The 21,451-nt window shown below is 46.6% G+C and overlaps 2 protein-coding genes across 9 annotated transcripts in view; one reads left to right on the top strand and one right to left on the bottom strand.

Moving 5' to 3' along the window:
- Positions 1 to 13,162, top strand: part of Mprip (myosin phosphatase Rho interacting protein) — a 119,764-nt gene extending 106,602 nt beyond the window's left edge. For 5 of the 7 annotated variants that reach the window (XM_051180537.1, XM_051180536.1, XM_051180535.1 and 2 more), the window contains 5 exons: positions 519 to 638; positions 2,080 to 2,166; positions 2,785 to 2,947; positions 4,482 to 4,567; positions 7,996 to 13,162. In XM_051180537.1, coding sequence (XP_051036494.1) covers positions 519 to 638; positions 2,080 to 2,166; positions 2,785 to 2,947; positions 4,482 to 4,567; positions 7,996 to 8,067 — 528 coding nt within the window. In that variant the 3' untranslated portion in view covers positions 8,068 to 13,162. Of the gene's footprint in view, positions 1 to 518; positions 639 to 2,079; positions 2,167 to 2,784; positions 2,948 to 4,481; positions 4,568 to 5,009; positions 5,076 to 7,995 lie in introns of all 7 variants that reach the window. The other 2 variants (XM_051180533.1, XM_051180534.1) reach the window with 2 other exon arrangements.
- Positions 13,163 to 17,588: 4,426 nt separating this feature from the next.
- Positions 17,589 to 20,267, bottom strand: Pld6 (phospholipase D family member 6). 2 transcript variants are annotated; one of them, XM_051180558.1, is made up of 2 exons: positions 19,775 to 20,266; positions 17,589 to 17,937 (listed from the first exon to the last, which is right to left on the bottom strand). In XM_051180558.1, exons 1-2 carry the CDS (start codon positions 20,193 to 20,195, stop codon positions 17,690 to 17,692), a joined length of 669 nt encoding a protein of 222 aa, XP_051036515.1. In that variant the 5' UTR covers positions 20,196 to 20,266; the 3' UTR covers positions 17,589 to 17,689. The 2 variants fall into 2 exon arrangements, with proteins under 2 accessions (XP_051036515.1, XP_051036516.1); XM_051180559.1 differs by having other exon boundaries at positions 17,660 to 17,937; positions 19,779 to 20,267.
- Positions 20,268 to 21,451: the final 1,184 nt, after the last annotated feature.

Below are 21,451 nucleotides of genomic sequence, written 5' to 3'. Positions count from 1 at the left end.
CGACTCAGAAGGGTTTCAAGGTCCATGGAATCATAGTTCTAGAGACACAGTGAGCAGATAGAAAATTTTCAGGAAGGGGGAAAAGAGCATTTGCACTGGGTATATACTAACTTTTTTCTTACCACAACTCCCTAAATAATACAGTACAACTGAATATTTAAGAATTACATGGTATTGGGTATTAGATGTAACCTAGAGGTAACCTAATGTATATGGGAGGATGTATGCAGATGTTGTATGCCATTCTGTAATGGGACTTAAGCATCCACAGAATTTGATGCCTAATAGGGGTCCTGAAACCTAAGTCTTCACATCTAAGTCTTCACATGGCCTCACAAGTCCATATAAGCAGCTTTTATGTGCTCCCAGCCTCGGGTATCTACCTTACACATGGTACTGTACATGCAGGCTTATAGCCTCCATTCTTAGGCCTCTACACACTGCTGGTGAGAAATGACCTTCTCTGGTGTCCAAGCAGGGAGTGTGTGGGCAGACACTGTTTTGTTGTTGTCCCCCAGGAGCTGAATAATCGACTGGCTGCGGAGATCACACGGTTGAGGACACTACTGACTGGAGATGGTGGTGGGGAGTCCACTGGGTTGCCACTCACGCAGGGCAAGGATGCCTACGAATTAGAGGTACTATGAGAAGCTAGGCATCTCTAGCTCTGTAACAACAACCACAACAAAAGAAAGCTTGAAGCTAGCATGTGTGAAAACTGTGGGAAGGTCCAAAGCCATCCAGAGATAGGAAATTAGCTGACAGGTAGTCTAAGGTCCATATGCAGGAGCAAGAGTCCTTCTAGATGCCATGAGGATCTGCAATCCCACCTTCCCTTTACCTGCCCACAAACTGGATTCATAAAGTGACATATTTCGGGGCTACAAGAATGCTGCTGCTCTCAGATTATATCATGAATTAACTTCTCAGCCCAGGATGTTCATTTTTAAGTCAGAAGGGTTCATTCTGCTGTGGTATATACCTGTAATCCCAACTACTTGGGAGGCTGAAGCAAGAGGATTCCAGAGCATTCTTGAAAGAAAAGAAAAACAAAAACAAAACACCATTGAAAATGGAGGGAGAGCGGAAAGGCTCTAGTGTGTGTAGGGCAGTGGTTCTCAATCTGTGATGTCCTTCTGTATGCTTGAATATGTGTTTCTCTTATTGGTTGATGTATAAAGCTGTTTTGGCCAATGAACAGACAGGGTTTAGCAGGTGGAAAATCAAACAGGGATAAATAAAGGTAGTAATAGGAGTCAAGTATACACTATGTAGCTGCCAAGGAAGCAAGAAGTCCCAGCATCACCAGTAAGCCAAGACCACGTGGAGAAACGCAGATTAATAGAAATGAGTTAATAAGAGAGAACTGGACAATTAGAAGCCTGAGCCATTGACCAAACAGTTTATAATTAATATAAGCCTCTGTGTGTGTTTATTTGGGACTCAACAGCTGGGGGACTGGGCCGGACAGAAACTTCCTTCTACAGTGGGGGTCATATAACAGATACCCTGTATATCAGCCATTTATATTATGATTCATAACAGCAAAATTATAGTTATGCAGTAACAACAAAATAATGACATGGTTGGGGGGGTCACCACAACATGAGGAACTATATATATTAAAGGGTCACAGCCTTAGAAAGGTAGAGAACCACTGGTGTAGGGCATCCTCAAGAAGGCTCCCATTAGGTTAAGATTTTCCCTCATAGATGGTTCAGACAGGTGAGCAGGAGCTGGGTAAGGTTGGCAGAAGTTCCTATAAAAACAGTGTGTCTAGGCCTTTGAGTTCCATCTTCAGAGAACAAGCAAGTCAGTAGTGGGAACTCAAGGTAGTTCCCATGTCTGCTGCCCCAGGTTCTCAGGAGTAGGAAGACTAGCAAAGTCATTTCCCTTCCCATTTCTGTACAAACATTGAGCAGTTTTTAAATCATGTGTTCTATTGGGTGTCAGCAAGGATGAGCTCTCCTCCTCCTCCCTGGTATATGAAACAATTGTCTGCCAGCCATCCTCTGTATGCACAGAGTACAGTAATCCCCAGTTCCCAATAGCCAGTCCTCATTTTCTCTCTCCTTAAAGGTCTTGTTGCGGGTCAAAGAGTCAGAAATACAGTACCTGAAGCAGGAGATCAGCTCCCTCAAGGATGAACTACAGACAGCCCTTCGGGTAAGGGTAACGTGTTTGGAGGCAGGGCAGGGCAGGGTGAATGCCTGGCCAGGTCCCACTGGGCTCATTTTGGCATGGCAGGCCATGCTACAGGATCATGGCCCCAAAGTCGAGTTCCCTTAAAACACCAGCCTGTAGGCATATGCTTTAGGAGTTAAGCCTCCCTGACCTATTTAGGTGGTGGTTGTTCCTGTGTTTCTATGCATTTGGATAGAACAGGGACACATAGAAGAATGTCATGGGGGTGAAGGGAGACTTGATCTACCGTCCAGGTGGGTCTAGTTGGACTGGTCTCAAAGGGATTCCTGGATTCAGAAAAAAGTGATGTGATCCTTGGGTATGATCAGGTCACTTAGAAAATCTAAAAACCAGAGGCTTTTACTGGCCGACACCCACAAGGCAGTGATAGTGCAGACAGAACTACAGCAGGCTGCCTGAGCTTGCCCTGGTCACTGCATGTTTTCTTTAGTGTTCAGTCCTGGGCTGTGGGAGAGAGAGGGCATAGGGTCATTTCCAAGCCAGTTACTTCTCCCAGCACATTATCACCAAAGCTAGAGTTCAGAATGAGTCTAATCCCTGTCTACAACTGCCATTCATTTCTGTCCTTTTATTCTCTAGGATAAGAAGTATGCTAGTGACAAGTACAAAGACATCTATACAGAGCTCAGCATTGCAAAGGCCAAAGCTGACTGTGATATCAGCAGGTTGAAAGAGCAGCTAAAAGCAGCCACAGAGGCCCTGGGCGAGAAATCTCCTGAGGGCACTACTGTGTCAGGATATGGTGAGCAATCGGGGTGATACTGATAAAGATTTTGGTTTTTTGAGACAGTTTCTCTGTGAAACACTCCTGGCTATCCTGGAACTCACTCTGTGGATCAGGCTGCCCTCAAACTAACAGAGATCTGCCTGCCTCTGCTGGGATTAAAGGCATGCACCACCACACCCAGTGTCAAAGATTTTTTTGGCACTTGACTCAAAGCTCAAAAATTCTAATATCCTGTGGCATTCCATATCTCCTTGAGAAGCCCTACATACAGAGGTTGCCCACAGGACCTGTGCCTCCCATGTCCTGCAGCTGCTTTACAGAGTTCTTCCACAGTAACAAGGAGTCTTAGATTCTGTCTGCTGAGAAACTCAGGTAGAGGAAGTTCTTGCTAGTTCCTGAATCCAAATGTTTTAAACCATAAAATCTTCAAGGGCCACAGACAAGCAGAACCAATAGGGGAACCGACTACCCTTGAGAACCCTTGAGAACAGACTGTTTCTGTGCTGGCTGAAAATATCCAGGTACTGTGGAGGACAGAGGGAAAAGAGGCTGCAGAGCCACATTCTGTTGGACACTTTCTGATAATTCATGATTTCACCTTAGGTTCATGGTGACCTTTTATAAAAGTCCCACAAACCGAAAATCTGTTCAAGTCCCGTAACATCCTGCAGCTCAGCTTTCCTTTGCCAGCAAGTTTGGGGACAGTAACCATGGCAGCCCACACATGTGCCTGCAGACAAGTCCTCTGCATTGCTTGTGGAATACAAGCATTGTGTCTGGACGACAACTGGCAACAACAGCACAATATAAAATCTAGTTAACTGTAAAAGGGTAGGAACCAAGAAGCCAAAAGGAAGCTCTTGACCTGCCATGCAAATAATGCCTGAAAAGTGTGCATAGGGCACTGAATCTGCAGACAGGTGCCACAAGCAGCAGCCTGGCACAGTGCACAGCATGCTGTGTCATCCATGGACAGCAGTCCAGCACACAGGGATAACTGGGGTTGTTAGAAGCTGCACAGTGACAAAGTGTATAGCCTTATGAAGACAGGGAGATGTTTGTCTGTTGGTGTAAAGAGAAGTCGTGAAATTTTACTGCACAAGCATGGAAGCCACATACCCATGATGAACTGTGGTTTGACCCAGTGTGCATCTTTGTCATCTGGATTTAAGACACTGAAAGGACTATGTTGATGGGGTGTGTCATGAGGATTTGGTCTGATTTTATTGTATGCCAGTCCTATGCAAGGAGTAAGCTAGAAATAATGAGATCAATTGGTCTGCCCAGCAGTCAAGGTCCAACTCAGAAGTAAGAGACCCTGTCCTCTGTTGACAGTGCTGTGTGACTCAGGAGTTATGACTTAAACCCTGGTGGGAACCCAGTGCTCAGGTGCTTGCTGGTGTCCAAGAAGGGCATACTCTGGACTGGTTATTTACTTGGACTTAGATGTTTTGGGGCACCTAGTAGTGGACTTGAAACCTCCCACACATTCTGTTTGGTTTCAGAAGATTGTAGAAAGCAAGAGTAATGAGCCTTTTTGTTTCTTCAGACATCATGAAATCTAAAAGCAATCCTGACTTCCTGAAAAAAGACAGATCCTGTGTTACCAGGCAACTCAGAAACATCAGGTCCAAGGTGAGTGAGGTCCAGCTTATGGTTGAGATGGGGCTTGAGGATGCTGGAGAAGTCAAGCCCAGTACAGACATGAGCCCACTAATGTAGTCACCCTGTTGGGATGATTCTAGTGGCTTCAAGTTCCATGACCATGTCTATGTTCCATGTCATCAGAACCATCTAGGGGCCAGGGCTTCAAGAAACAAGACATAGAGGGATTTGGACTTAAGCCTCACAGAAGGTGAGGTAGATCTGACCTCTCATCAGCTCCACTGTATGTCTGTTCTCTGCACATCCCTGTTACCACACTGACACTGCCAGCCTTAGAGAGATGAAGTCAATGATCCCCAGTGTGCTCTCAGATGGGCATGTCTCTGGGAGGATGGGCGGAGAGGGCCTGGCCAGCATGCTGCATTTAGAACTGATTGTGTGTGTGTCTTATTTTTGCTCTTTCCTCTGACAGTCCGTAATTGAGCAGGTCTCATGGGATAACTGAGTCGCGCCCGCTTCCAAGTCCCCTGTCGTGTAGGTAAACCACTTCTCACTCTGCCCACTACCCGCCCAGGCGGCTCTGCATGCACTGCTCACACCTCCATAGCACACCTCTGTGTAATGTCTTCATTCATCCTTCCCCAACACACACAGAGTCCACATGAGATCTCAGTAACTGTCCTGGAAGTTGGCACTCTAACCTCCTCAGAGAACTGAGCCTGCCCAGGGCCTCCCCTGCTTGACAGGACACAAGCCAGCATGCATACTGGGTGATTTGCACGGCACCAAGTTCATGTCTCCTCTCTTGGAAACAAGTTGCAGGGAGATGGCAGATACCCACTGACGCTAGCAAGCAGTTTGCTCTTGTGGAAGACCTCACCCATCCAGTAAGCAGCAAGGCTGCTTGTAGGAGATGTCTGAAGATAGAGCAGATCCCCATTGTGTACAGCATGGGTAGAGTCTGAGGAAGTATTTTGTTCTTAAGGGCCTGGCAATCTTATACGTGGGGCTCAACATGACCTGTTTTGTTTTGGGGTTTTTTTTTTTTTTTTTTTTTTTTGGTGTATGTCTTTATGTGATACAAAAGTGATAGGGTTGGCCATGTTGAGGTCAGTCCTAGGGATGCTGTGTTGACTTCTTTACGGAATGATAACAGCTCAAGGATTCTAGACTGTTCTCACTGGTAGTACCCAGGTATGCTGGTTCCTGCTGTACATGAGCCCTCCTGCCTTCCAGCTAGGGCCATTACCTTGAGGCTCAGAGGAAACAGTTTGCCTTAGGGAAGAGTATGGAGAATGCCCAAGAGTTTTTAACAGTGGCTCTTGGGGGACAGGGGGCTCAAGACAGGGTTTCTCCATGTAGCCCTGGCTATCCCAGAACTACTGTAGACCAGGCTGGCCTCAAACTCACAGAGATCCACCTTTCTCTGCCTCCCCAGTGCCGGAATTAAAGGTGTGTGGTGCTGCCACCTGGCATCATTGGTTCTTTTAACCAGTCTGTTTTTGTTTTCTCTAGTCCCATGTTGACTTATATGCAGATGTGGTTTATGCAAGGTTAAAAACTTAGTTTTTCATAAACTAGGTTTCCTTTGGTAAGAGAGGAAGTTTCTGGGCTCATTGTTTTCATATTGGAGACTGCTTTCTCAGGCCTGAGGTTAAACTCAGCTCTTGCCCTTGAGCCCCCAGAGAGCCCAGTGGTCTTTGTAAGTGGGGCCTTTGGGCCGGAATGAGAACGGATGTCCAAGGAGGACACCATGTGGGAGATAATACAGTGAGGTATACACCTACATATGAACTTGTGGGGATATAAACAGACACAGGGCTCAGTACTGGCTTGTGGTGGTGCCAAAGAACAAGGGTCCTCTGTCCTGGCTAGATCTCTATGGCAAAGAGCCATGTGAGCCATTGGGAGCTTCTGTGTTGATAAGGGTCACTAGAGCCATGATAGGTGGGAAAGGCCGGCCGGTTTCCAGAAGGGCAGAGGAGACCCAAGAACTGCTTCTCACGGGATTTGTTAGAATTTGCAAGAATTTGCATGGTGGCCCAGTTACTTTATTGTGCTTTATATCTGACCTCAGAATAACATCCCCACTGGTTTGCCCAGTGGGGGCAGCATGCTCATGCTGTCTCAGTGAACTGGAGTTCCCATCAGCCCTGTAGAGAGACTGAACCCTGTGTCATGTCCTGACTGGGACCTTCCTTAGGTGCTCTTTCTTTTCCTGCCCCAGTCAGCTCTCCTAGCAGCAGCATAGCCTCTTCTGAGACCCAGAGCAGAGAGGATTCTCACTTTGGTGTTGTCATGGGATGCGTGGGTGTGGGATGCTGAACCCTGAAGGTACCTGGCTACACCTGAGGCCAGACACTTCGGAGAGATGGCACTTCCCAGGGTATAAAGGACAATGGGTGTCTGCTCTCTGCCCTGAGAATGGTAGTAAGTGCCATCTGTGACTGTGCTCACACCTGCCATGGGGTTCAGTTGCCACCCAGGCCCTGCTCCAGGTGCTGGGTGGTAAGCCAAAAGACCTATGTAATATCTCTTGGGAGTCTGGCTACCCCTGAACTCGGGGAGGATGGGGAGGGCACACCAAGGATACCCTGTAGCAGGTATGGGTATCACTATTCACATACACATACCTTGTTAGTACAAAAAAACAATACCCTGAAGCAGGTATGGGTATCACTATTCACATTTGTCAAACTCCTCAGTTATTATGGGGAAGCTGGTGGTAAGGGGCAAAAACCACAGCCCAGATCCTCCTTCATTCCCTGCAGAAAGCTGGGTCTCAACCTCCAAAAACACCCCTGACTTCCCATTTCCTAGTACAACCTGCATTCACGGCCAGGCTGATTGCCAAAAAGAGCAGGTACTATGGAGCCAGAGCCAGACCTGGGCATGCTAAAATATGTCCATTGTCAATTCTCTAAGAACCAGGGTTTCTTTGCTCTCCCAGAAATGAAAGCTTTGGGAAAGATGTTTAAGGGAGAAGTGATAAATATTCTGGGCAGAGTGTTAATAGCTCTATCTGGTGGCACCAGCTATGGTGCCACCAGGATGCCCCAGAACAGAACACTTGTCTTAAGGCCATGAGTCCATGAAGACAAAGAAATGAGACATACATACATATTCCCTATACAGGAAAAGTGACAGGTGTCCAGGTTTCCAGTTCTCAGTCCAAGTTTTTTATGGTTTGGTCAGTCTGAAGGAAGAACCAGCCATAAGGCCAGAGTTGAGCTATGTAGACACATGATCTTGTTTCTCTTTATTTTTTCCTTTTCTCACCCAAGTAAACTTCTGCAGGAGAAAGCCAACTCCAGTAACACTACTTCTCAGGGCCTTCGGCCCTCGCATGCCCACTAATCTGAGGGTCCCTCAGCCTCGCACCTGTACCTGCTCCTGAATCCCAGCTGCCACTGCTCCAGCAGCACCTAATTGTTCCTTCTTCCTGCTGTCTCCACCAGAGTCTGAAGGAAGGCCTGACGGTGCAAGAGCGCTTAAAGCTCTTCGAGTCCAGGGACTTGAAGAAAGACTAGCTGCGTCCTGATCCACCCAACACATCCTTCCCAGCTGGTGGCAGCACAAGCCCTGTGGGGCTTTCATCTGCATCTGTGCTTTTCACTGTTGCCATCGTTAACTGTGGGTATGGATGCATGAGAGACTGCTGTGTGGGGTGTTTGCTCCATTCCCTTCCCTGTTGATTCCAACTTCCATTGTCTGTCTTTATCACAGCTTTTTCCCCATGGTATTCAGATTAGTCACGCTCAAGCAGCAGTGAGGAGGGCTTCCCCACTGACATCTGAGCAGGACCCCTTTGTCCTCCCATCACACTCACTGACAGTATTAAGGCACAGCAGCCTGTTAATAAGCTACCCTGCCTCAGAGCATACCCGTGGGGACCTGCCAATGGTTCTGCTCCACGGCACCCAGCTGAGCACCGCCCCTGCTGGTTAGAGCAGAGCCACAGAATGTTCTAGTCTGGCCTGGTTGTTGAGGGGCCTTGGATAGTGTCCAGCCTGTCCCCACTTCCTTTTGACCTGGAAGGACAGCATTTTGTATTTGGCCCACTGATGCAGCTTAGAACCATACCCCAGATAATCCTGGCAAATCTTTCACAACCTGGAAAATGTTGAAAGCAACCATTCCTATTTTGGTTTTTTTATTAAATCTTGCACAAAAGCCCGGGCCCCTCTCATTCCTTCCTCCGCTCGTGCCTCCCTTGCCTTCCTAACCCTGGTCCTCTGGTGGCTGAGAATGGTGACCTGCAGCCTGCACCTTCAGGCTTGTCAAGTGTGATGCTCCCCCTGGGCCATCTAGAGGGGGCAAGTTGCTGGGCTTTAACCTGTCTGAAAAGAAGTTGTCAATGTTGCTTGGGGAAGGGATGAGAGGAGACCTGTGTGTGAAGACAGGGCTGCTACCAATAGCAGCATGTGCTCAGGACTCTGATTTGTCTGAGCTCTGGAAGGTTCCCTTGAAGTGTCTGCTTCTCATGGAGCCATTAGCAGGGAACCTATGCTAACAAGTTTTCTTTTCTAACTAGCTGAATAAGACCTTTCTAACTACTCAAAGCATTCTACAGTGTTTTCTTTTTTAAAAGAAAGAAAACAATTTAGAGGTTTCTGTTCTCATTAAACACACTCTCTCTCTCTCTCTCTCTCTCTCTCTCTCTCTCTCTCTCTCTCTCTCTCTCTCTCTCTCATACCATAAGGTATAGCATACAAAAGAGCCCCATGTCAGATGGGAGAGTCAATGGCTTTATAACTAGATCCCACTGTCCTGAGTCCCAGGTCCCTGGCTTGAACTTCCACTTTGTTAGTGTTGAGTCAGTCAGATGGTCTCTGGGTACACAAATTAAACTTATGTATAAATATCCTCAGTCAGTTCTACATGAGTTCAAGGTCATCCATAGTATCTAGCTGGCCTTGAAGTAGACAGGCAGAACCCCAGATAACTGCTTTGTGACATGTGCAAATGTGCTACTATCCCACAGACAAGCCCTTGAGCTTAAGTTCCTCGCTGGCACATACTAGCTGCTCAGTTACCATTTGCTTTTGACATTGGGCAAGTCAGAGCTGTTAAAACAGAACTGTTGGTGAAACAGTGTTTTGAGCTCAGAGTGGGCCATGGTAGCATGTGCATGGCTGGGATGCAGAGGCTGTAGTTTGTATTGAGGACCTACTGTTCTCTCTGATGTGCTTCCTTTGCAACTGTCCTGCTGCCCTTGGGACCCTTTGGCCCCAGTGAAATCATCTCCCTGACTTGCCACAGCACCTTCTCAAGATGCCAAGCCTACAGGTCAAAAGAACTTTTTTTTTTTTGCTTTTCACCTCAGAACCCTTTGACCTTTGTTAAGTATAGTACTTGGAAATCAGAGGCAAGGGCTAGGAGATAAGCTATACCTATTGCATCTGCCACTCAAGTGAAGGTTCACTTGCCATTACAGCACACTCTGCCTAGGGCTGATTTCATGTGTGGTTGTGTGGTATGTTGGCCAGATACTAAACTTGCACAGTCCAGGATGCCTGGATCATCTCCCACTGCCCAAGCCACTCTGAGCAGTAAGATGTGGATCAGGGTGCATCTTGAGTTTCTTGGCAGTGACTTCCAGCAGAAGTGAACCAGGAAAGAAGCTGGCCTTCTGTGTCCCTGGTGGTCATGCATGCCCACTGCAGCATTTTTCTTTCCTCCCCCCCAGGCTGTGCAGGGCTCGCTTTTGCCTGACCTCCTTACAGGCATCCCATTCCCTGAAAAGAAGCTGAAGTTGGTGTATTCCAGAGAGGAGGCATCAAATGTACAAATAGAGTTGGTCCAGATATCAGTAGAGGAAGATGTTTGGTTGAGGATGGGGTATTGTAGATCAAGAAGCCTCAGGCTGTTCCAAGCCTAGGCAATGGCATGCTTTCCCCAACTAAATTTTATTCTCTTATAAACATTTGTAATCTGCAAGCATATTGCCATTACAGGGAACCTGCCTGACATCATATGACAGTTGATATGAATACATGTTTAAATTACATCTTGTACATGTCTGGTGCCCAGCACCTGAGCAGAGAACACATTTGTCACACAGAACAGCAGACTTTTTAGTTTGGTGGTGTCCACAGAGCCAGGACCATAATGGGAGGCCCATTGTTTCAGGGAGACCAGAGGAAGCCAGGGCCTCATAAAGTAAGGGATCTCCAGCAGAAGCAGGCTAGGAATGTATGAATTCACTGAGTGAAAGCTGAAGCCAGAATTGAACCTCTCCTGGGTCCAACAGCAGAACACTGAACTGGGTGTAGTGGTATATGCCTGTGCTCCAAGTCCTGAACTATGTAACAAGGCTCTGACTCAAAATACAGATGGGCTAAGGCTGTATATATAGCTTAATAATAGTAAAGTGCCCACCTAGCATGTGTAAGACTACAAAGAGCACACTTGTGAGCTTCAGAAATGTGTGGAAAAGGAGCCTGAAAGACTTGACTAGGAAACAAAACTGGTGTGAAAGATATTTGATGGAGTGTGTATTACTGTTAGCTTCCCTATAGAGGGAGATGGCACATTGTCTTCTACCCTGGAACTGTAGAGAATTGAACATACTCATTGCTGACACCTAGCTGGTACTGAAGGGAGTGGCTGGATAGCACGAGGCTTACTGCTTGTGTGGACCTGGGCATCAGTGCAGAGATTTCTGCAGCCCTGTCCCACACACCAAGTGGTCTTTCTCCTGACCTCTAACCGTATCCTGGCTCCCCAAAACAGGCTGAATAAGCACCCAAAGGCCCCATGCAACCTGACATCAAGGAGAACTCTGGGGTCCCCACTCCTGCCTCCATGCAAATATCCGATGCAAGCTGCATACCCAAACCACAGACTCTCCTGATGGAGGGAACACCAATTACCTGCTGTAGGCTGACTGGCCTACACCAAAAGCAAGAGAGTTAGCTCTTGCTAGGCTATAAACATCACCTTTCCCAGCCTTTCTCAGGGCACTCAGCCTTTCCTGTAGCTCAGAGCATGTAGTAGTAACTATTTGAAACATGATGCAGGGATTTCAGTGCAAAGTTTGAGTTTTTAAAACAACTTGTCTAGACACCCCTTTTAGGCAGTGTGGAGAGCAGTGCTGTGCAACCCCACTCAAACATAAGACTGGGAGTTAGCTAGGTGTGGTGGCTCACACGTTTAATCCAGAAGGCAGAGACAAGCTAAGTTCAAGACCAACCTGGTCTACATAGTGAGTTCCAGAAGAGCCAGAGCTACACAGTGAAACCCCATCTAAAAATAAAACAACCCAAACAACAGAAGACTAAGTTAATAACCATTGTCTTAAAGGTTTTAGTTACTTGACAGATGCTTTGCAGGCTATCCCATTAACCCACACTCATGGCAGGCCCTTAGCAGTACCCTGGCTGCTACTGAAAGCATTCCGAGACTGGTAGAGCCACTCAAAGAAAAACAGAAATAATGAGGGACTTTTGGCACCCAGTCTTCAGGCTTCTTAGTGTAATTTTTGTTAGGGGAACTGGCTGAGGTTATAGGCTGCTTCAAGTCCAGGCACCTAGCTTCTGACAGAACTGTGGGGCTGGATTGTGTGCAGAGCAGCCTGACCACCAGTTTCTCATTTAGCTACCTGGCTATATATAGCACCGGAGTCCAAGCAGCTCCCTGGCTGTATTTCTGTGATACTGGTAAGGAGCTAGCCCATCACTAGAGTTTAAAAACTAGATAGCCCAAAGACTTCAAGGCCTGTCCAGTTTCTGTGGGTCACGGGTGACCCTGGCAGCTTCCATGGTGGGGGGAGGACTCCATAGGCAGCATTTGCCATAAAGAGGTGCAGTTGTAAGAATCCTAGCTGACACAGCCCACTCTAGCTTGCCAGTCAACATGCTCTTGGCTCATCTCTCCTTTAGAAGTTAGTCATACCACATATCCAGTTTTATTTTAACTAGGAATAGGTTATAAAGAACACTAAATTCACTATTAGTTTCTATCACAGACTTTAATTTAAATGGATTATAAATCACTTTAAGATCTACCTTTGGTGTTAATGCTTTAATGCCAGGATTCAAAACCAGTTCTGTGGTATGTGGCTTTCTGTGGGTGTGCTATGTAGAATAGTAAGCATCCCAGTCACAGTGGCTCCTTGACAATCAGAATTCTAGGTGACCTTCCATTACAGCGCTTGACAGGGCTGGAGTGTGTGTCTGTGAACAGAGCATCTTTCAGGGCCACTCTGCAGCAGTCGCATACTTGCGCCATCTCACCTGGCATTTAGTTTCTGTTCTGATACAGCCAATCTGGTTGCCAGACTAAAAGTTATGAGTAGAAGAAAATGGACCCTCATTGAGCCAGGGAGCCTATGAGCACAGCTTCCAGAACCAGCTTAGGCCTCAGTTTATGTGCATAGGGTGTGGCCTCTGGCAAATAAAAATGTCCCCTAAACTCCTCATTCAAACATTTTACGCTTTAGTGTGAGGTGTTTCCTACAAAGTTGTGGTCAGGTGTTCACTATAATTGAAATGTTAATTTGTAGAAATATTTATTCCTTTGTGTGACAAGCTAGAGTCCTTGGCTATAGCTAACCATTTTTATTGTGTAAATACTGCTTGATTTTACATGAACTGTATCATAATAAACTATTTTTGCATTGCCCTCTGCATGCATATGAGTGCTGACTCAGTCAGGCGAGAACCAGAACCTAAAGTCCTAGTCATAAACTAACTAGCAGCCCAGAATGGGCCATCATCTAAGTTTTTCACCTGCTGCTTGCCTTCTACAGTTTCTCTTTGTTTTTGCAATATTTACATTAGATTTTATATTTTCACACATAAGCCATAATATTTTATGTCTAGAATCTAAGGTACTCTGACTTGGTATAGAAACTTCAGGGGTTAAAAGAAGAGTAAAAAAAATTCCAGCGGGGATTCCTTCATTAATCAAATTACTGTATGTAACTGTCTTATAGTAGCTTTCTTGGGTTTTTATTTTGTGGTGCTGGAGCCCAGGGCCTCAAGCATGCTGGACAGTCCCTCTACCACAGGAGCCCTGGAGTTATATACAGCTCAGGCTGACCTCATTTTCAGTTCACTGAATACAAGTGTGTGCCACTGCATCAGACCTGTCCTTGGTGAATTTACTTTCAATGTAATTAAGCCTGTGTTTTTTAAAGCAACATAATCTAAAATAGACAACCCAAAATATAACAAAATAGGGTCCTCTAATTATGATACGTTCCTGATGTTTGTTGCATTTTTTTTAAAACATTTTGTTCAGTAGATTTAGAATAGTAAAATAGACCATACAAAATGGCAGCCAGCCTGGTACTCCCAGCCCTGCAGAGGCTGATGGAAGAGAATTCAGAGTCTGAGGCTAGCCTGGACTACATAGCAAGACCCTATCTGTCCCCAAAACCTCAAGGTTTTTTTCAATATTGTCACAAACTTTATAAAAGTATGTGAAACTGATTGAAAATATAAAAATGTTTCTACACCAATTAGAAATCAACTTTAGTTTATATTATAAAACAGTAAAACAGATATAAAAAGACATACAAGAATAAATATTTTTAGGATGTTATTGTTATTGCATTTGTTTAGGTGGTTTTCAATAGCTTTTTGTCCACTAAAAGCTATTGTAAACAAATGTATACCAAAACACTTTGGGGAACTAGACTGATATGTAAGTGCAATTTAAAATTAGTTGGCAAGCTGATCACTCATGATTAAAATTTTAAAAGTATCTGAAGGGTGAGGCAGCACACACCTTTAATCCCAGCACTCAGGAGGCAGAGGCAGGTGGATCTCTGAATTCAAGACCAGTCTGGTCTATAGAGTTCCAAGTCAGTCAGGGCTACACAGAGAAACAAAAATCAAAAACCAGGAACAGAAAAGAATCTCCCTTCCCTCCAAAATGATCATACTCAGTAATTAAAGAATGCCATTTCCCAAGAATCCAGATCTCCTTAGGGACATCTTTCCCTATTTTCATTCACAAAATGGTACAAAGTATCTAGACCAAGCAGTTCATTGAGAAAGGCACTGACTAAAAGGGAAGGTGTAAAACTGTTCCTTTAAAATGGATTAAATATTAAGTGTGTGTTGTTAGTATTAGATTTCAGAAACCTGGGAAGGTGCATATTAACATAACAAAGAAGATGCTGGCCAGCTGTCTCCCAACCCTCATCATCACTCAGTCCCTGTGGCTCCTCCCAGCACTTCTCAACCTGCTCCTATCCTAAATCTCTCCCTAATGGGGATTGCACCCCCACACACACCCCATCCCTATATGACTCAGCTTCTTGCTTACTCTGGTCTTGGTCTCCTGGTCAGTGATTCCTCATGTTTAGTCTGCCAGCCATGTTCAGCCTGGACTCCCCTCTGCCTGCTTTCTCCTTCATACCTACAATAAAAGTCTTCTCCATATTTTAGGAGTAGTCATGTCCTCCTTTTATTTCATTTTTTTTATTCAGCTGTCACTCCTAGATTCCTAAAGTTAGGATACAGGGCTCAGTTATATTTCTACACAGTAGTTCTGAAGATTGGAGTAAATTAAGCAATTACATTTACAGTAACCTGAGTAATAAGTCATACTTAAAACTACAAACGTTGACATAAGATACTCCAGCCAAAAAAAAAAAAAAAAAAACAGATGGCAAAGACTCAACACCATCAATACCAACATTAAAAGATCAAAAGTCCTTCAAAAGACAGGAAAAAAACAAAGCAAAACAAAAAACCCTAAAATAACATAAGGACCTAGTTCTGCATATGACACCAAGACAAAATGCAAGCAAATATAGAAGTGTATTGAACAGCCCTGGACAGTAAAGGTAAATTAAGTCCAAAGATGGGAAAAGAGGAAAAGGAAAAACAAATATAGTTCATGCTGAGTACCATGTTAACCCAGACTGACTTCTATTTTCATCTCAATACCTGTTCCGGGTTGGCCATCCATCCCCCCCTTACAGGCTAGAAGGGTCTCTTATTTTCCTAAGGTGTTTTTCTTTCATTTGTGATTCCAAGAACCGGACAGGCTTCCATTAGAAGTGTTTCATCTCTTTCATATATAATTGCTTTTGTGTCTCCTTGGCTACCCAACAAATCTGAGTGAAGAACAGGAAACCTACAAGCATCAGGAGAAATTAAAGCTATAGTAGATATCCACACTCGTGGGTCATAAAATTCAAGATGGTAACCTCAACTTAATCTACAGGTTCAACATAATCCCTACCAAAGTCCTAGATGCTTTAATTTTTGCCAGATCGGTGTCATCTTAAGAGTCACATGAAAATGTAAAAGACTAATAATATGTTGGAAACAGGACTTGTGTTGCTAGTTCTCAAGACATACTTCTGTTGTTCTTAGTAATCTGGACTGCTGCTGGTATTACCACAGTGAGAAAATGCAGAACCCAGACAGAAACCATTAAATGATCAGTTGATTTTCAATAAAGGTTTTAATACTATTCATTAGGGGAAACCTTAATGGTACTGAGACAAGGGAGATAGCATGTGTACTATGCCCCTACCTCATAGCATTCAGTGTGGGTGTGGTAGTACATTTATGTACTCCCAGTAATTAGAAAGTGGAGGCAGGAATATAAGGGCAGCTTGAGCTATATAGTGAGACTGTCTCAAAAAAAAAAACAAAAAAACACATAAATATATGTAGTAATGTCCCTTCACAAGTCTTAATACATTCTTGCAGATAACTCAACAAAGCTACTTAACCCCTGACAGCCACATGCTGTCATGTAGATACCAGCCTTCTCTGGAAGGGTTGGGGGCAGGAGTCAAAAAAGACATACCATCAGGCAGATGACAAAGAGAAACAGCTAGGAATCATGCTTCATTTTCTGGAAGGGCTAGAAATAATATTAGAGAGGAGCTTGGCTGTTTGGAAAACACACTAGCCAGGAGGTAACTACTACTTTAAGTGCTATTGCTCTCCTAGGGACTCCTGTCTTCACCACAGGTGTCTAAATAGCTATATACTATCCCCACAATGCTTTAAGAATAGCCATATCTGAATGCAGCAGACTAAGGCAGACAAGTAACAATTGATATTCTAATATTTATTGAAATATGCCAGAAGTTCAAGGTCCCCAATGGCATTGTCACTCAAATAACATTTTATGATCTTCCCCCCCCCCCCAGCTAAGCACACACTTAAGAATTTACAAGCTCCAGAAGGGAAGAAACTTACCTAACGTAACTACTTCTGAATATTATCCTTTACAGTTTCTGTTAAATCTTTTTGGAAAATCAACATCAAGTTTACTTGTCTAACACTAAGTAAAGGTAACATTAAAAAAGGGTGAGAACAGCGGGGCATGGTGGCACATGTCTTTAATACCAGTACCTGAGGCAGAATCAGGCAGATCTTTGAGTTGAAGACCAGCCAGGGCTACATGGTAAAACCCCATTTTATCACCCCTCCCTCCATACAAAAGAAAGAAAACACCTGTATTGACCAGTATCTGCTACTAATGGTTCTATGAGCTAAAGGACACATCATCCACTCAGACTGCCTTTAAGGGACACATGGAGGTTGTCGTGAACACAAGCATGACCAGTGACAAAACTATAGCTCTTAGGTCACTTGAGCTGTTTGCATATAAAAACATAAAAAAACAATTTGGAGCATGTCACAAATGTATATGAGAAACTGTTCCTCTGACCCCCTGGGAATGGCCACCCCAGAGCTGAGCTGAGATCACAGCCTGGGCAGCTCTTACCTCCAAGTACTCCCTTTGTCATCAATTCCTGGTCCAAGACTGAGCAAAACCTACAAGTCCACACAGGTGCTAGAGGGGAGGTCACTTCTAAGTTCACAGTACTACTCTAGAGGGGTTTGGACAATTAAGTAGTGCTCACCAGTGACTAACACCACAAGGAGGCAAGGCCAATTGCAGAGGATCAACACTGTCAGACATGTCTGGTGATGCCCAGAAGCCACTTAGAGAGGATGGTCTGCCTATCTAGGCAACTACTGCTATAGGACAGCCTACAGCACTGGCCACACTGTCGCCTCTTTCCTGACTTCTGTTGTGATGATGCAAGTAAGGAAGATATCAGCCCAGTGCACCCAGGACTGCTCCCTGACAGCCAGGAAAGTCTGGTTCATAGCAGGAGGGAACATCACAAGGACAACCTGGAAGACTGAGCAGCACAGAGCAGGGTCAGTGCCCTCGATGCTTTTGGGGGAAAAAGCTGTACTTGGTGGGGTCAAATTCTTCCCAGATGCGCTCAAACTCCTCCAGGAACAGCCGCACATACTCTGTGTCCTCCATAATCAGAACGTTCTCACGGTTGTTCTGGATGGCCTGTGTGGTCCAATTGAGGGAACCAGTGATGAGCACCTTCTTGTCAACAATGGCAAACTTATGGTGCATGTAGCCAAGGTCCTGGTCATGACGTACCTGTATACCTGTGAAGCCAAGGCAGCCTTTATAACACCACTCAGGTGCAGCTACCCCCAAGCCTGCTCATGTCCTCAGTTGGCTATACAAGGAAACCCAGGGGCTGTCCCAGGGTGTTACTGAGATGACAGGAAGGCAGTCTCTCATCCAGATTAGCACACAGAAAGTAAGGACTCTGGGTGACACCAAACACTTCTCTAGGGAAACAACCCACCCACACCAACTCCACTAAAGCCAAAGTCTAAATATCCTTCAGAGAAAGGAGTCAGCCACATGACACACCCTTGCCTTTCTTGTCACTCACTGGAATGGATAAGCTGGAGGACAGACGCCTGGGCAGGAAAGGAGTGCACATGGGTTTTGGCTAGCCAATTTGAATCACACCTCCCAGGGTACCTCACTCACTAAGCTGAACAGAGAGAACTACCACAACTGAGCCTGCTATCCTCAGCAAAGTTCTGGCTTACCTTCCTACTCTTGAGGATACATTTTGGCAGGGATGCTGCTGGGGTAAAAACCAGGTCCTTCACATGGCAGGAGAATGCTACCTATCTCCCACTCCAGCTTCTGCACCAAACTCCACCCATCTGCTGTCACAGCAAGTCTGGCAGTGGCCACCTCTTGTTTTAGTTCGACAAGCGAGTCCATAACTTGGTCGCATCATTCTGCCCCCCTGGGTGCCTCTCCAGCTATCCTAGCCACTTCACTTCCTGCATGATCTCCTTTGTGAAGTTTTCCAGACCTTTTTGTACCTGGCTGTACCAAATACTGACACTTGGTGGTGTACTTGTTGATAACAATCTGGAACTCACCCAGCTGTAGCCAGAACATCGGTGGTTGTGTGGATCTGTGATGTCAGTTTGGTTCTTCCCAAATCTGAGGTTTTTATGACTCTCCAAAATCTAAGTACAATGACATCACCCGTGCCTGATATCTACTTGATGACCTGACTGGGGATCACTCTGGGACTACAAATAAGGAGGCAGGGAGTAGCCGCCACAGACAGTTTCTGCTCTGCTCACATGGCTGATACACAGCAAGTTGGTGCTATGGGTGTTCTTCTCGATTTGCTGCCTGAAGCAGACCTGGTTTCCAAACTACACTATTTCAGGAAAGTGAGGGGGCAGGCTGTGTACAAGGAAAACTCAAGAGCACCTCTAAGCCTCAACATTTCTCAGGGGCTCCCCAAACCGGTCAGTCACTGTAGACATAATGATTAGACTAGCCGGCGGGGGGGGGGGGGGGGGATAGCTCTTGGGTAAAGGAGGGATCTAGCAGTCAAAATTTGCGTTCCTGCAGTGCCTACCACTAAAAAGAGGGGCCACAGGCCAAGGGAGGCTAGATATCACACCTGTTGTCTGGGCAGAGTTGCAGGTTGGCTGGCCACATCAGTGGGCTGACTAGTATTCACCACACTGTGCAGTCCACTTTCCAGTGACTACAGAGCTAGTGGGAAACTCACTCATCCACACAGATCCACTCCTAGCTCCCCTGTGGTCCACTCAGAAGCAGCGGAGAGTCCCTCAGTGCTGCCTGGGTTCAAACATGGGTTTATCCTCCATGCCTTCGCTTCTGTCACCCTGCAACACCCTGCAATAATCACAGAAACCGAGTCTATACACACCTCTCCTCCAAGGCCAGAGCCTAGAACGGGTGGGAATTCCTGCACACCTTACTCTCGTGGAGAGCACAGACAGACCAAAACATTCTATAAACCTCAGCTCCTTGGCCCACACAACCTGCGCCTGCCTGCCTGCCTCCACCTTCTCCCTGAAAAGCTACCTGTTTTAGCTTTTAGTTAGCTGGGGCATCAAATAAGTCCTCAGCCCCTGGGCGGCGGTTTACCTGCCTTGCGCAGCAGGCCGATCTGCGAACCGTTGAGGGCCATGTAGTCGCAGTCGGTGATGACCCGCACACGCACCCCACGCTGGTGCAGCAGCTGCACGGCGCGCCCCAGCTGCGGGCTGGAGAAGGCGAAGAGGCAGAGCTCCAGACTGGAGCGGGCGGCCAGCAGCGCGCGCAGCAGGCGGCTCAGCGAACTCTCGCTGTGAGGGAGGCTGCACGGACAGCCGGAGGAGGGCCCGGGGGGCAAGCCCGGGGTCTGCAGGAGAGCCTCGGTACAAGTCACCTGCGACGGGAAGAAGAGCACCTCACGCCGTGGCCGCCGCCCGGCCAGCAACCAACGCACCAGCCACGGTAGAGCCTCTAGGGCCAGCGCGAGACCCGCGCCGGCCGCGACCACCAACCGCCAACTCGAGCGCCCCATGGCCGCCACCTCAAAGGTCAGCGCTAGCACCAGGCGCTTGCGCGTGCCCAACACCTATCAACCCGCCCCCACCCCTAGTCCCTGGCGTGCCACGCCCCCGTGCGCTGGACCGCCCCCAAGCAGGAGTTGGGCTAACTCCTGGGTGCCTGGTTATCCTCTGCATTCCCACCCTACTCTTGAACGCTCACAGTATGCTCACTCAGGCTCGTACCGCCACATGCCAACCATACTCTGCAAGCTCCCGCCCCCTAACCAACTCATCACCATGGGCTGCACCTGTGCCCAGGGCTGACAATTTCCCTGCCTCTAAGCCGCAGGCACTCTCATGGCTCACCTTCCCTGTTGCTGACCAACAGGCCCTTAAAACAACAGATCAACTCAGAGCCCTTGAAACCGCATAACAATAATGGTGGTGGTCAACTCCGCATGGGCCACCAGAAGATCAATACCAGGGTGATGGGGGAGGGGGGCAATGGGTAATGGAGCAGATCAAACCTTCAGGGACTTCCTCGCCATTAGATTATGTACTGTTACCCTCTCCCTAGTGCACTTTTCATTTATGGGGAACTTGAGCCCTACACAGATTCTTGCATCTTACATACCTATTTACAACAGACTATTGAATTCTAGGTAACATGCGTTTCTGAGAAATGTGCCCACTAGAAATCCCACCCTGGAGGAGGCACAGGGACGAGGACAACAGAGAGAAAAATCTTAAATCTCAAGCCTTTCTGGATCAAGGCAGGGCTAGGCCTGTGTTAAGAACACAAGCTTGCTTCCTTGGCCTAATTAAACTTGACTGCTTGAACCGTTACTGGGCCCTGTCTGGAATTGTCTTTTTCAGGAACTCAAGAATGGAGAATTTCTGCTGGGGTGGAGACTAGACCAAACTGGACACCACCCACCCTACACTGCCCCCTCCCCGCCTTAGGCCCAGGTGGAGATGACCATGGGCAGCTCTCCAGGCACCCGGTCTGCCTTCACCAAGCGAGTGCAGTGCAAGGGCAGGTGAGGGCTCCTAGGTGGGTAATTAGCCCGGCTAGTCTTGCGCTGACAAGTCAACACCTGCAAGGTTCTGCTGAGGGTTAGGTCATCCTTGGGTTCTGTGAAAACAGAGGAAAGGAGCACTGACCTCCATCTGAAATTCAAAGGCCATGGATGATGCAGGAAAGCAGGGTGCTTCAGCTGGGGACTGAACTCCCTAGGGAACCCCTCAGGCTTTCTGCAACTGCAGAGGTCCATACAGCCACAGCATT

The sequence above is a fragment of the Phodopus roborovskii genome, unplaced genomic scaffold (assembly GCF_943737965.1).
Source record: "Phodopus roborovskii unplaced genomic scaffold, PHOROB, whole genome shotgun sequence".
Taxonomy (NCBI): domain Eukaryota; kingdom Metazoa; phylum Chordata; class Mammalia; order Rodentia; family Cricetidae; genus Phodopus; species Phodopus roborovskii.
The sequence above is the reverse complement of the archived record's forward strand: the minus strand, read 5'-3'. Positions and strand labels throughout refer to the sequence as shown.

What these genes read in the sequence shown, in the direction of transcription:
- Pld6 (XM_051180558.1), bottom strand. Translation starts at nt 20,195, where the DNA reads ATGGGGCGCTCGAGTTGGCGGTTGGTGGTCGCGGCCGGCGCGGGTCTC. An exon ending in CGGCCTGCTGCGCAAGGCAG is followed by an intron (nt 17,938 to 19,774) that starts GTAAACCGCCGC and finishes TTGGCTTCACAG; the next exon opens with GTATACAGGTACGTCATGAC.